The following is a 15,767-nucleotide window of genomic DNA, read 5'->3' as shown; positions in this document are numbered from 1 at the left end:
CAGCCATCTGAGGGGAAAACATAGAGTTTTCCCCTCAGATGGCTGTGGCCCCGCCCCCAGCGTGCCCGGCGTCATCACATCACATCCGGCTGACGTGCACGCCGGGGTGGGGTTCCCCCCGGGGCCCGATTCCGCGGCGGCGGAAATCGGGCCTCCAAAGCGGGGGATTATCTGCCCCCTGGGGGGACTTGGCAGCCCTAATGCATCCAGAGTTGTAATGGCAAAGTCTCCCGCATATACTATGTCATTATATCTCCCATGCAAGACTGCTGATGATATTACATTGAATCTTGCTAGAGAGAAGGCTCTGCGCTGTTGTGGTGCTTGTATACCAGATAGACATGGGGCCATTCGGCCTACCGTGAGGGACATCTCAAAGTTCATGAGGAAACAAGATTTGTTGCCTAAACGGTAAAGCCTTTGTATTTCAATGTCGAGGAATCGAAGTTTAATCATCTGATTCACCATAAGGCGGCTTTATGTGTTCGCGGGAGCTGAGAAAAACAATCCCATGGACTTCGCCAGCCAAAGGTCCCGCCGAGCCCTTCTCTTCAACCTCTTAAGTGACACCGCTGTCATCGGCTCTGGAAGAGCCCGATGACAGCGGCTCAAAAACCAAGAGCTCCGAGCTCCTCTTCCCCCCCTCCCGCCCCCCGCCCGACACAGCCGGCCTTTGCCAATCCTTCCCTGTTGCTGCCCCCAGCCGCCCCCCCAGCCCCCCGCTTTCATCACCTGAGGCTGAGCTTCTGCAGAGCCCCCAGGACATTCTCTCGGGTAAGAGAATCCTTCTCTTCGGTTTTCAGTCTCTCTTCCAGCAGTCGGAGCACCCGGAGGTTCTGTGAAAGGTAGAGGCGACCTGAAAGACAGCCAGGAGGGAGGGAGGGAGAGACGGGATCGGGGTGTCATGATCTGGGCTGTGCCACCAGAGGCCTACTAGGCCCAGGGAGCCTGGCTAGCAGTAGGTGAAGCTGGGCCTACAACTCCCAGAAGCCCCTGAGAGGTTTTGGAGCCAAAATTGACCAATAGTGAAAGAGGAGGGCTTGGAATAAAAGATCTGGTGCAGCAGGAAAAGCTGTTCTTCTTCCCAGAGGGCAGAGCCAGAAGGAAGGCTGCTGCAGGGAAGAGACCCTCATCCTGAGGGAAGGGTGAGTAGTCTAAGGCCACTGCAGATAGTGAGCTAGGGACAGCATATATTTAGACGCGTAAGGGCATTTGATTTCTTTTCTTTTCACCCACTTACAGTTATTATTCTGCACCTTGTTTGTTTGACCTCCAATGAAATAAACCTTTTCCTTGTTTCACTCTGCCTGGTCCTCAAGCTTGTTATTCAGCCAAAAGGGAGGTCTGAAGGTCTTGGGAGGGTGCTCTGGGCCTTCTCAAGGGATCCTAAATCCAGAGTGGTGGCAGCGTCAGGTGACACCCCACCTGAGCCATGACAGGGGCGATCAGCTGGGCTCTTCTGACTGCAAAGGGGTAGCCATGTTAGTCTGCCGGAGCAAAGTGAAACAGAAGTCCAGTGGCATCTTGAAGACCAGCAGCCTTTATTGGGCACAGGTGACTCACAGAAGCTCACACTGAAATAAACATTGTTCGTCTTTAAGGTACCACCAGACTTTTGTTTTATTCTGCCCTTCTGAGACACTAGATCAGAGGTGGTGTTCCCTCTAAGCTGAGTTAGTGTGAGCTAGCTCACAATTTTTTAGCCTCCAGCTCACACATTTTCAGCTGAGGAAGGGATGGCTCCAGAGCAAACCAATTTATGCAGCAGCCAAAACGCTCACAACTTTACAGCAGCTCACAAAGTAGAATTTTTGCTCACAAAAGACTCCACCACTCAGAGGGAGCATTGATCAGAGGTGTCAAACATAAGGCCCGGGGGACAGAATAAGATGGTCTTGTTCTTCCTGATAGAATCTGCAGAACAGGAGGACATGAGTAACTGATTCCACCATATTAGCCATGCATGGGCATATACATTCATGCATTGGGACTCGAGTGAATTTGCAAGTAGATAAATAGGTACTGCTTCAGTGGGAAGGTAACAGCGTTCCGTGCGCCTTGGTGTTTAGTCATGCCGGCCACATGACCACGGAAACATCTTCGGACAGCGCTGGCTCTTCGGCTTTGAAACGGAGATGAGCACCGCAACCCTAGAGTCGGACTCGACTGGCTTTCGAGCAAGGGAACCTTTACCTTTTTTACAGCAGAAGGGGGTGCCTCAAAACAGGCTCTGGAAAAGGCCCATCTATAGAGTTCATAGGTAATGTTAACTAAATAAGGGGCAACAGTAAAATGTGGCCAAGATTTTATGTTTCGGTCGTTCTCGGGTAGCAAAGCTTCTTCATTTTCTGATTCAATATCACGAAGCCTCTGCACGACAGCTGTTCTTGCCTTGTATAGGCTTCCATAGAAGAGATCTTCTGGGATTTAAGCGGTCAGCACTTAAGAAACCACTCGGACCAACACTGGCGCATAAAAGACATGGGCCCCGAGGGGCACGCTTCCACCACTGGGTGTCCCTTACCTTCAGCCAGAGAGGCAAAGGCATTGACCAGCCTGGCTGTATACTGACGGACCACCTCGTTCTTGGACTGTATCAGCATCAACACGCTTCTCTACAAGATACAAAAGACACGTGACGAGGAGCCTGCCCTTCAACCGATGAACTCTCAGATGAAAACAAAATCACATTTGGAGCTCAACTCATGGAAAATCCACCATATGTGGGTGCAGGGCTTTTTTGGTAGAAAAAGCTCAGCATTTTTCATTAGCATAATAGGCCACACCCAACAACAGAAATTCATTAGCATATCCCGCCACACCCATGAGAGCATAGCTCATTAGCATATTAGGCCACACCCTCATGTTACCAGAAGTGTGGTCATCCAGCCACACCCACCTTTTGCTTCTTATTCTGTTTAACTGGTTTGTTGTCAAACCCAGGGCCTTTTTTGTAGCAGGAACTCTCTTGCATGTTAAGCCACACCCCTAATGTAGCCAATCCTAATGTGTTTCTGCTATTGAGTGTGGCCTATTATGCTAATGAGTTCCTGCTGGGCGTCGCCAACTTGGGAGCCAGACGGAACTCCGTTCCTGTACGTTCCTGCCCAAAAATAGCCCAGTGGGTACAAGGAGGCGATTTTCACCACCCCCACCCCAAACTATTCCTGGGCATCCCCCGCCCCCAGATGCAGGATTTTGGTATGTGTTTTGGAGGAACAGGCAAAAATCCCCCCCACACACACACTCACAGAAGTTTGGGCAGGATCCAAGCCAATACTGCCCAAGACTGGGTTTTTTCCAACCCTAGCAAAAGGTGGAGCGATTCTACTATTATTCCTGTGTTTCCTCTAAAAACTATTTATACTCTCTGTGAGTATATACTGCTTCATTCACATGATGCTCGCAGGCCAAAAAGAAGCAAAAAATATGATTTTGATAAACTGGATTGCACATATTCGGCCAATTTCACGGCAGTTTCCTGTCGGACTAGTGTTGAGGTATATAAATTTTCATTTTCGGCACATAACAAATCATCGAATGCAGTGGTCTTCAGCTGATGGGTCAAGACTGAATACACATGAACACCCATGAAGCTGCCTTCTACTGAATCAGATCATTGGTCAATCGAGCTCAGTATCATCTACTCAGACTGGCAGCAGCTCTCTGGGAACTCAGGCAGAGGTCTCTTCCAATGCCAGGCAGAGGCTCTTCCCTCTTTACAGCTCTCCAGGGTCTCAGGCTGAGGTCTTCCCCATCACCTCCTACCTGGTCCTTTTAACTGGAGATGCCGGGGACTGAACCTGGGGCCTCCTGCATGCCAGGCAGAGGCTCTTCCACGGAGCCACAGCCCCTCTTTTCAGCTCTCCAGAGTCTCAGGCGGAGGGCTTTCCCATCACCTCCTGCCCGGTCCTTTTAACTGAAGATGCCGGGGACTGAACCTGGGACCTCCTGCATGCCAGGCAGAGGCTCTTCCACTGAGCCACAGCCCCTCTTTTCAGCTCTCCAGAGTCTCAGGCGGAGGTCTTTCCCATCACCTCCTGCCCGGTCCTTTTAACTGAAGATGCCGGGGACTGAACCTGGGACCTCCTGCATGCCAGGCAGAGGCTCTTCCACTGAGCCACGGCCCCTCTTTACAGCTCTCCAGGGTCTCAGGCTGAGGTCTTTCCCATCACCTCCTGCCTGGACCTTTCAACTGGGGACTGAACCTGGGACCTCCTGCATGCCAGGCAGAGGCTCTTCTACTGAGCCACGGCCCCTCCCCTCAGGCAGATCATGAAAAGCCACCCCCTGAGTCAAAAGTTAATACAGAGCAGCCGCTTCCTTGTTTGCCCCTTTTTGCAGTAGACGTGCACAGAGAGAGCAAGGGCACCACGCCCCCTACTTCCCTAGAGTAGTGTACACTCTAGGAGGAGAAGCAGGACAGTGAGACCAGACTACTCAGCCGCAGTGTTCCCTCTAAGCTGAGTTAGTGTGAGCCAGCTCACAGTTTTTTAGCCTCCGGCTGACACATTTTTGTCTCAGCTCAGGAAGGAGGGCTCCAGAGCAAACTCGTTTATGCAGCAGCCAAATCGCCCACTCACCACTTTAATGCCAGGAGCTCACAAAGTAGCATTTTTGCTCACAGGACTCTGCATGTTAGAGGGAGCCTCGCTCAGCAGTGGAAAAAATTCATTTTTAGCACAGGCAGGTACAGAGACTCTGGTTCCACCCCTTCCTGTCGCAGGCTGTCATGTGACTTTCCTGCCATGCGTTTGCAACTCAGAGGGTCCCAGATCAACGCTCCCTCTAAGCAGTGGAGTCTTGTGAGCAAGAATTCTACTCTGTGAGCTCCTGGCATTAAAGTTAGATCCAGTGCTGCCAAATGAGATTAATGGCAGGTCCCAGGTCCTGAAAGGTTGAAGACCACGAATATAACACACTCTCACTGTAACAGTGCTATCAGAATTGGTTTTTTAGAGCCAGTGGTTCCTGATGTTTTGAGATTTCCAGGTCTCAAGTTCCCTGGGAGCCAAAAACTTGTTCTGATGCAAGTATCTCAGCCCAATGTGCTCATACACAGTTCTTCATGCAGACGGATTCAAGCCGGTAGCTGTCTGAAGCAATACGACAAAGTTTGAGTCCGGTGGCACCTTTAAGACCCAACAAAAGATTTATTCTGGTTATTTTTTTTTAATTGTCTTTACTGTTTTTGCAACCGGAGTCATAAACAGCAAACCCTCATCCCACAATAAAGAGTCAAAACTCAAGCGCAGTGTTGGCCAACCACGTGCCTGATCACTGATTGAACCGGAGAGCTCTCCTGACTAACCTGAACGTTGCTGTAGCAATCCAGAAGATCGTTGTTGATATAAGCCTGCAGAACTGTGTCCCTCTGCTCACCGGGATGGGAGGTGGTCAAACGCTGTAAGAGAAGCATGGGAGAACAGCCATCAAGACGATCTTCTAGCACGACGGGAATTATTTAGAGACAAAGCAAAGTTCAGAAACTGCCTCTGCATCTCTTTCGGCCAAGCAACCATCCTGTGCTGACCAAACTCACAAAAACAACTTGCTCAAGAGCACCCGGCAAGGCCACAGCCAGAACTGGCCCAGGGGCTTCTCAGTTGTGGCCCCTACCCTGTGGAATGCAGTCTCGGAGGAAGGAGGAGGAGGAGGAGACTGGATTTATACCCCACCCTTCAGTGGAAGTCTCAAAGCAGCTTACAATCTCCTTCCCTTTCTCTCCCCACAACAGACGCCCTGGGAGGTAGGTGGGGCTGAGAGCGCTCTGAGAGAACTGCCCTTGAGAGAACTACGGCTTGCTAAGGTCACCCAGCAGCTGCGTTTGGAGGAGTGGGGAATCAAACCCAGCTCTCCCAGATTAGCGTCTGCGTACTTAATAACTGCTCCAAAAGGGCTGCCTGGTTTGGGGACGGGCTTCGGTAACTTGGTGGATTAGTGACATCTGAAGATAGCCTGAATGAGCGTGGGTATGACCCTGTTGGTTCTCAGCGGCTTTTAACACCATCAGCCACAGTATCCTTCTGGACCAAGAATCCACAGCGGGGGTGGGGGCGTAGGTGCCACGGTGCACACCAACACCTTTCCTGGAGCTCACCGCGTGTTCATAAAGAGTGGGTGGGGCCAAGTGGAGCTTATGCCCACCAAGGCTCCTGATTGGCCATTAGGCTGCCAGCTCCAGGTTGGGAAATACCTGCAGATTTTGGGGGTGGAGCTTCAGTAGGGTACAATGCCACAGAGTCCACCTTCCAGAGAGGCCATTTCTTCCAGGCAAACTGATCTCTGTTGACTGGAGATCAGCTGTAATAACGGGAGATTCTCAGCCACCCCCTAGAGGTTCGAGCCACAACTGGACCACAGTGATTGGTTAAAGGTAAAAGGAAAAGGTAAAGGTTCCCTTGCTCGAAAGCCAGTCGGATCCAACTCTAGGGTTGCGGTGCTCACCTCCGTTTCCAAGCTGAAGAGCCAGCGCTGTCCGAAGACATTTCCGTGGTCATGTGGCCGGCATGACTAAACACCAAGGCGCACGGAACGCTGTTCCCTTCCCACCGAAGTGGTACCTATTTATCTACTTGCAATTTCTTGCTTTCAAACTGCTAGGTTGGCAGGAGCTGGAACTAGAGACGGGCACTCACTCCATCAGGCGGCACTCGGGTCTCGAACCACCTAACTACCGACCTTCCACAGCCTGCAGTTCAGCATCTTAACCGCTTGAGCCACCGCAGCCTTTAACCAAAGGTACACCCCACCAAAGTTAATTGTGAAAAAAAAATGACTGTAAGTGTAATAGACTCATTTTTCTTCACAGTGAACTTTGGTGGGGTGTACCACCCAGAGGCTGGCACCCCTATCGGCCATTAGGAATTTTTTTTGGCTGCGCAGGTTTTTAAAGAATGTTAAGAACATAAGAACATAAGAGAAGCCAATGTTGGATCAGGCCAAAGGCCCATCCAGCCCAACACTCTGTGTCACACAGGGGCCAGAAAAACCAGGTGCCATCAGGAGGTCCACCAGTGGGGCCAGGACATTAGAAGCCCCTCCCACTGTTGCCCCCCCCCCCAAGCACCAAGAAGACAGAGCATCCCTTGCCCCAGAGCCCCTCTCTATGCCTTATGGCTAATAACCACTGATGGACCTCTGCTCCATATGCTTATCCAGTTCCCTTTTGAAGCCGTCCATGCTTGTAGTCGCCACCACCTCCTGTGGCAGTGAATTCCATGTGTTAATCACTCTTTGGGTGAAGAAGTACTTCCTTTTATCCGTTCTAACCCGACCGCTCAGCAATTTCATGGAGTACCCACGGGTTCTTGTATTGCGAGAAAGGGAGAAAAGTACCTCTTTCTCTACCTGCTCTATCCTATGTTGCCTTGGCAGCACAAGGCTCTTCACTGTGTGACTGCAGGGGAGACGGTGCGGCCCTTCTGTGTCATGCTGTGTTAGAATCCCAAAGGTACCCGTAGGCTCCCTCGTTCTGGAGTAGGTGGCTAGGATGGCAACTGGAGGACTTTGCTTTGCCGTGGCCCAGCGCTGAAGGGCTACCATAGTGCCTGGTGGGACTTATCTGAGAGGGTTCAGTGAGGTTCGACCTTGCAGCACAATCCAACAGGGGGGAAAGACAACATGCAATGGTTCCATGTTTTGGTGTGTGTGTTCCTTTAAATGTTTAGTTTGAACGCAGTTCTGTAGGGAGAGTGACAGAGGAAGATGAATGTATTCTGATTGGCTGATGACTGAGAGTGTGGGAGGAGGGGTGTCTGAGAGGATTCTGTGTGTGTGTGTCTATGAGGAGATTCTGTGATACGAGAGAGACAAGAATGGGAGAGTTCTGAAGAGAGTCTGTGTGACTCTGAGAGTTATGAAGGATTCTGTGTGTGAAGCTTGAAGAGAGAGCATAGTCTGTGTGACTATGGAATTCTGAGTCTAATTCTGTGTGAATAAGACCAACAGTTTAGTCTGTGTGACTAAGAGAGTTGATTCTATTCAGTGTGAATAAAACAAAGAGACTAGCCTGTGTGGCTATATATATATGAGTGTATAAGCCTGTCAGAGTGGAGTTTGGCGTTTGAGAGACTGTTTGTGGCACCAAGCTTTGCCAGTTATATTTTCAAGTCCCTTTCTTCAGCAACTGTTCAAAATAACCAGAAACCTATTTTGTTCTTTATTAAATAAATCAATTTTTGTTTAAACTTATCCCACAAATCAGTACAATACTTCCTCAGGGCCACATAGTCCTCTGATATGTCCAGACCCTAGGTCATTCTACCAAAAGAGAAAAACATTTTGAATTCCTGGTGGCAGCAGAAAATTACCAAGTTTATTTACACAGAGAGTGTTTAAAGGTAAACCCATTTCCCCTATAAGAGAGGACGTCACACAACACTTTAGAAACCGCCAAACCTTCCAAATGAAATGTCAGCTAGGAGAATTTTGCTACATCTCTTGGCCAGGACAGGGTGACATCAACTTTCTTTTAACACATTCATTGATATCCTTCAGCTCACCCACCCAGCGCAGGGCCTGCAGCAAGAAGGCTTTCAGTCGGTCGTTCCCGTCAACCAGGTCTTTCTTCAGCTTCTCGTAGTCCAAGGAGGGCAAGAGGGGCACTTCTTGCACTTTCCTGCAGAGTGAGCAAAAAGCCACACTCGGTGACAAAGGTAGCAAACTCCTTTGGTTGGTACAAGCCCAGGTCAGTCAAATGAAGCATGAACACGCATGAAGCTGCCTTATACTGGATCAGACCATCGCTCTACCAAGGCCAGACTGGCAGCAGCTCTCCAGGGTCTCAGGCAGAGGTCTTTCCCATCACCCATCGCCTGGTCCTTTTTAATTGGAGATGCCGAGGATTGAACCTGGGACCTTCTGCATGCCAGGCAGAGACTCTTCCACTGAGCCATGGCCCCTCTCCAAACACTCCCTTCTACTAAATCAGACCCTTGGAACATCAAGGTCATTAATGTCTACTCAGACTGGCAGCAGCTCTTCAGGGTCTCAGGCAGAGGTCTTTCCCATCACTTACTACAGGGGCGAAGCCAGAAAATGTTGGTGGTGGGGTGTTGGGAAATCTGGGGGGGAGGAGCAGAGGATAGAGAGGGAGATCCCATTGGCAGGCAAGTGAAGAAGATAAGAGTCTTTCCTTACCTGCCGGCTGGGGCAAGGGCCATGCGTGAGGGGCCACCGCCCCTAAATGCCCCCCAGTGGCTAGGGCCTGACCTGCTGCCTGCTCTTTTTAACTGGAGATGCCGGGGATTGAACCTGGGACCTTCTGCTTGCTGGGCAGATGTTGTACCACTGAGCCATGGCCCCTTCCCTCCACATATTTGCTTTACTGCTTTAATTGAATCTTGTTGTGAGCAATGTTCCCTCTAAGCTGTGGAGTCTCGTGAGCAATTATTCTGCTTTGTGAGCTCCTAGCGTTAAAGCTGTGAGCAAGCAATTTGGCTACTGCATAAATTAGTTGGTTCTGGTGCCATCCTCCCTGAGCTAAGACAAAAATGTGTGAGCCAGAGACTAAAAAACTGTGAGCTAGCTCACACTAACTCAGCTTAGAGGGAACACTGGTTGTGAGCTTTCTTGAATAAGAGTTCAGAGAAAGGTTGAGTATAGCCTTTTTTTTTAAAGACACTAAATAAGAAACAGAAATGGGGGCCTGGTCTTTACTGAGATGGTCAAACTACGTCCAGTTGGCAGGTGGGGACTCACAAGAATGCACATTCCTCTATTAAAGAAATCCCTCCCTGCAGAAAATCAGTATGCCAAGGAGAAACATGCTAGAACTCTCCTAGTCTTCTCCTTTAACATGCTGGTTTTCTGTGCGGAGGAAATATTTTTGTTTGGACGGCCATTCAGGTCTTGCCATCGGAAATGGTTCTCACCTTAGGGACAACCAGACCACACTGAGGATCTTTAGCCTTTATTTAGAGTGGGAACTCTCTCAGGTTCCGAATGCCTGACATATCTCTACTCTCTAATCTTGCCAAGAATTCCGTAAAGAAAGCTAGAAGAGCAGCCAAGGAACCAGAATCCAACCAGTCTGGCTGGTTTGGGACTATGGTCTTGAAGACATCTCTCAGCCTTAACGCTGCCTGTCTGTAAAATGGGCCAATTTTTTTCAGAAGGCTTTCTAAACGTTTTGATTCCTCAGCAGCTTGCTGCATATTTCAGCAATGAAAGCGTGACTTGAAACGTCTGAGCAAGCGTCCACTTGCTTAGTTACCTACTTCATATGCTCTGAGTTCTTTGCATCATAATTTATTTGGACATTTAGAAGAAGAAGAAGAAGAGATTGGATTTATACCCCGCCCTTCACTTGGCGTCTCAGAGCGGCTTACAAACTCCTTTCCCTTCCCCTCCCCACCACAGACACCCTGTGAGGTGGGTGGGGCTGAGAGAACACTGACACAAACTGCTCTTGTTCAAGGACAGCTGTGCCAGAGCTTGTGACTGACCCAAGGTCACATCAGCAGGTGCAAGTGGAGGAGGGGGGAATCAAACCCGGTTCTCCCAGATTAGAGTCCGCGCTCTTAACCACGACACCAAACCGGCTCTCATTTATGTGCCGTGTTTCTCCCCAAAGGGACCCAAAAGCGGCTAACGGACACTTCCAAAAATGCAATCAAAACAACCCATCTGGATAAAACCGACTGAATAAATAAAAAAAGAAAATACAAAAAAGTTCTTGGTGGGTCACACGGCTTGATGGCAGGGCCCTTTCTGCCATCAAGTTGCAGCCGACTTATGGTGACCGCACAGGGCGTCCAAGGCAAGAGACGTTCCGAGGTGTTTTGCCCTTGCCTGCCTCTGCAGAGCGACCCTGGACTTCTTTGGTGGTCTCCCATCCAAGTCCTAACCGGGGCCGACCCTGCTTAGCTTCCGAGCTCCAGCAATGACGGTTTGCCAATGCCTGCCTCTGTGTCATTACCCTGGGCTTCCTTGGTGGTCTCCCATCCAAGTCCTAACAAGGTCACATCAGCAGGTGCAAGTGGAGGAGTGGGGAATCAAACCCGGTTCTCCCAGATTAGAGTCCGCGCACTTAACCACGACACCAAACTGGCTCTCATTTATGTGCCGTGTTTCTCCCCAAAGGGACCCAAAAGCGGCTAACGGACACTTGGGGGTCTCCCATCCAAGTCCTAACCAGGGCCGACTGTACTTTGCTTCTGAGATCTGATGAGCGTGAGCCAGATTGAGCTACCCGGGTCAGGGCACTTATACCCACCATCAACAGCTATATATCTTTGTACCCTAAATTAATGGAGGTCATCCCCACGTCCATCCACCTACCTGTCAGAATTTTGCCCTTCAAGAACTGGTCGCCCTATGCCAGCATCCTCGTCTTCCCCTTCGTGTCCACATAATTCCTAAACTTCTCACATTCACAAGTATCTAAAGGTACCTCCACTAACTCTAGGAATTACTCTATGACCCTGTTCAGAAGCAATGGCAAACCATACTTGCTTTGAGCATACTTGACGGACACCCTGGGTCGCACACGTCCTTCCGCTTTCCCCTGAATGGATATATATATACTTCCCCTTTCATGGCCCACCGCTAGTAACTTTTAAAAAGGGTGTTTTTTCTTTCTTTCTACCAAACAAGAATTGAACCAAATTTTGAAATACTGGTTTGGAGAGCATAAAAGGTAAAGGTAAAGGTCCCCTTGCTCGAAAGCCAGTCGAGTCCGACTCTAGGGTTGCGGTGCTCATCTCCGTTTCAAAGCTGAAGAGCCAGCGCTTCTCCGAAGATGTTTCCGTGGTCATGTGGCCGGCATGGCTAAACACCAAGGCGCACGGAACGCTCTTACCTTCCCACCGAAGTGGTCCCTATTTATCTACTTGCAATTTCTTGCTTTCAAACTGCTAGGTTGGCAGGAGCTGGAACTAGAGATGGGAGCTCACTCCATCATGCGGCACCTGGGTCTCGAACTGCTGAACTACCGACCTTCCACAGCCTGCAGTTCAGCGTCTTAACCACTTGAGCCACCGCAGCTCCTTTGGAGAGCAGGGGGGGGGGGAACCCTGGCTTCATGATTTGAATGCAAAGTCTGTTGTTGTTGTTAGCCATTCAGTCATATCCGACTCTTGGCAATTCTATGGGCCAGCTCTCTCCACCTTTTCCGATCTTATACTGTTTCTTTGAGTCGTTCCATGCTCAGGGTGGTGTCGGCTTTTATAGTGTCTCGCCACTGTGTTCTTTAGCGACCCGGTTTCCTTTTGCTGCTAACCAATCCAAGCATAATTGCTTTTTCTAGTGAGTTGAAATGGCCAAAATAAGTCAGTCGCAGTTTTATTATTTTTCTTTGCAATGACACGTTTGGTTTTATGTGCTCCAATACTTGCTTTTTTGTCACCTTTGCTGTCCAAAGGCAAGGATAAACAATAATATGCTGAATTTTTTGAGCTGGGGGAATAGGGTTGCTAACTCTGGAGTTGGGAAATTCCTGGAGATTTAGGGGTGGAGCCTGGGAAGGCAGAGTTTGGGGAAAGAATGCCACAGAGGTCCACTTTCCAGAACAGCCATTTTCTCCAGGGGAACTGATCTCTGTTGCCTGGAGATCAGCTGTAATTCCAGCAGATCTCCAGGCCCCACCTGGAGTTTGGCAACCCCTTGGAGAAAGGAAGAAGGGGAAAGTGTGCAACCTCAAGAGTCCCCCCAGTTCATTCACACCACAGTTACAGAAATTCATCCAAGTTAACCATGATCTGTTTTTAATAAGAAAAGGGGAGAATTTAAAAGAAAACTACTCACACAGGAGCCAATGATGCTCTTAACATCGTGGAGGCCTGTATTTGGAAGGGAAAGTTTTAAAGAGTGAAAAGAAAGAACAGGGCATTTAGCGAAAGCTTACCCAAGCTATAGGGCTCCCCCCCAAAAAAAGACAAACAAAACACCCCTACTCAAGAACTTTAACCCTTCTGCTTGATCATCACGTGGTTTCTCTTAAAACCTATCGGTAATCGAAAAATTACAGACACTCAGAAATGTTAACACTATAAACCAGCAGGATTAAGCCATTCAAAGGGCAGCTTTGCAACCTGACTTTGTAACTCAGGATAATCAGAAAGGAAACTATCGTCTCAACCAAACCGGCATCTCTATTTGTGACGAAAGACTGCTGTCAAAAGAAACCACACGCTTCTGAATAAAGATTGATCAATGGGGGGAGGGGGCTGCAAGAGCAACTAAGGAATCTCTGTAAATTATTCATTCATTTATTTATTATACTTTATCCTCATTCGACAAAAGCTGTATACCATTCCCGTAACATTCAGGGCTACATGATCATTTAAAACAAGACAGAGGAGTCTAGTACTGAGTTTATTCTATTTGCAACTCATCTTCTCGATTTATTTATAATGCAGCAGTTGGTCTACATCGGGGGTCCCCAACGTGGTGCCCACGAGCACTGTGGTGCCAAGCAAGTGTTTTCAGGAGGAGGGTGGGGGCCAGGTAGGGTTCTTGCTCAGCACAGCTCCTGCCTGGCCATGGATCCACGTATAGCAGTTAAGGGGTTGCAGTACAAAAGACCAAAAGTAAACCAACAGTACTGCAAACTGTGCAAAAATATATTCAAAACCTTATAAGTATAAAAAATACAAAGTACAATAATAATTTTTTTTTGTTTGTTACAGGTGATAACTGGCGCACTTAACCACTCTACACCAAACTGACTCTCGATGAAGATGAAGCGAAGGCCTCTATCTGGGATGAGACACTCTAAACTGCAATTCAGTGCTGTCGTATCCGAATTCCCGTCCAATGGGGCCTGGTTGGCTGCAGACTGAAAATGAGGGGTTGGTACGGTTACCAACCTCCAGGTGGCACCTGGAGACCTGTGGCTATTACAATTTATCTCCAGATGAAGAAGAAGAGGAGGAGGAGGAGGAGATTGGATTTATACCCACCCTTCACTACCTGAGTCTCAGAGCAGTTTACAATCGCCTTTCCCCTCCCCACAACAGACACCCTGTGAGGTAGGTGGGGCTGAGAGAGCTCACTCGAGAACTGCTCGTGAGACAACAGCTCTGAGAGAACTTGTGTCTGACCCAAGGTCACACCAGCGGCTGCATGTGGAGGAATGGGGGAATCAAACCTGGTTCTCCCAGATTAGAGTCCGCGCACTTAACCATGAGAGAAGGATGTACATAAGGACACTCCCCATACCCCAGCCTTTTGAGCTGACATCAATTAAGTACACCCTAATTTAGGAGCTGCGGTGGCTCAAGTGGTTAAGACGCTGAACTGCAGGCTGTGGAAGGTCGGTAGTTCAGCAGTTCGAGACCCGAGTGTGCCGCATGACGGAGTGAGCTCCCGTCTCTGGTTCCAGCTCCTGCCAACCTAGCAGTTTGAAAGCAAGACATTGCAAGTAGATAAATAGGGACCACTTCGGTGGGAAGGTAACAGCGTTCCATGCGCCTTGGTGTTTAGTCATGCCAGCCACATGACCACGGAAACATCTTCGGACAGCACTGGCTCTTCGGCTTTGAAACGGAGATGAGCACGGCAACCCTAGAGTCGGATTCGACTGGCTTTCGAGCAAGGGAACCTTTACCTTTACCTGAATTTAGGTCACCAGAACTTAGTTTCTGAAGAAGTGAGCAGTGACTCTTGACAGCTCCCACACTGCCACAAATTTTGTTAGTCTGGACGCTTGCTCTTTTGGGTCACCAGAAACTCTGACACATTTTCTAAGACGGATCTTTCGGTGAAAGGCGTCATTTCTGGGTGAGCCTAAAGGACATTCTTCTGCGCATTCTTCTAATGATGCTATCAGGCGCCATTGATTCTCAGAATATTCATTGTCGTCTTTTTGTCCTGATTATGACTCCTGGCTTTGTCAGGAAATCTTCTCCGCCCATTCAGGCCTTCAGCGTCTGGTCTCGTCTGCGTAACCCAGATTCTTCCAGGCACGGCACAATAATCAGCTCCTATTGTTAAGCGGTTGGGCTTAAAAGACAAAAAGGCGTGAAACGCCGAAGGGAGGATCGGGTTACCGCATACCATCCCGGGCGCTTGGGGTTTCGCAAAACCATCCTATGTAACACAAGGAGCCCGCCTCTCTCACAAACGAGGAAGCATAAAGCAGCGCTCAGAATTCATTTCATGCGAGGCTTAAATCGATGAGCGATGACACATAATAGCTTATTAAAAGCCCTCTGGCCTTCAATCTAAACACGTCTCCCCGCAGAACGGCGGCCGCCTTTCCCAGTAGGAAGGCCTTCCAGATGGATCGAGTTCTACCTACACCTATTTGGCCTTTCACTCATTTTTATGCATTTCCCAGAGATCGGGGATGATGAGCAGTTTGGCGGTCTGTTTGTTTTCGTGAGATGCGCCACCCAATCAAAAGCCGCTGAAGCGCCGGCAATGGGATCGTGTTGACTTGCGCCCGGGCAGTCTCTTACTCTTAAAACTTTGTAAAGTTACAATTGCAAAATTCATTCCAAGCCAACAACAACCAGGGCTGCGGTCACACAGAGCATTAGCCACGCTACAGAGACGGAAGATAGGCGGATTTTCCAGGCGCGATCACAGCGCCACATCTGGGAAGCGTAGAGCTCCTGTGGCAAACCTGAGGCTTCCCGCCGAAGATGCGGGGTAAAAAACTAGTACCTCCGAGGTACTAGTTTCTGGAAATCACGGGGCAAGGGCGGGCGCCTGATCGCGTTTCCGGTGGTAGGTCGTGGCATCCGGCGCCCGCCTATGTCCCGTCGCTAAAAGGTTTTTTTCCCCCAAGTCTCCATGGGATGCGCACAAGCACCCAACGG

At 49.4% G+C, this 15,767-nt stretch overlaps 1 protein-coding gene across 1 annotated transcript in view; it reads right to left on the bottom strand.

Annotated features, from left to right (window-relative positions):
• The window catches only part of ARMC9 (armadillo repeat containing 9), a gene marked incomplete at both ends in the record, with an annotated part of 85,521 nt that overhangs the window by 37,722 nt on the left and 32,032 nt on the right, over window positions 1-15,767 (bottom strand). The window contains 5 exons of the mRNA XM_015414969.1: window positions 733-856; window positions 2,525-2,615; window positions 5,312-5,404; window positions 8,509-8,620; window positions 12,748-12,782. Of these exons, the coding sequence (XP_015270455.1) occupies window positions 733-856; window positions 2,525-2,615; window positions 5,312-5,404; window positions 8,509-8,620; window positions 12,748-12,782 (455 nt within the window). The remainder of the gene's footprint in view (window positions 1-732; window positions 857-2,524; window positions 2,616-5,311; window positions 5,405-8,508; window positions 8,621-12,747; window positions 12,783-15,767) is intronic.

Source organism: Gekko japonicus, unplaced genomic scaffold, assembly GCF_001447785.1.
Source record: "Gekko japonicus isolate JY-2015 unplaced genomic scaffold, Gekko_japonicus_V1.1 scaffold4248, whole genome shotgun sequence".
NCBI lineage: Eukaryota > Metazoa > Chordata > Lepidosauria > Squamata > Gekkonidae > Gekko > Gekko japonicus.
Note: the sequence above shows the minus strand (reverse complement) of the source record. Positions and strands in the feature narration are given on the sequence as shown.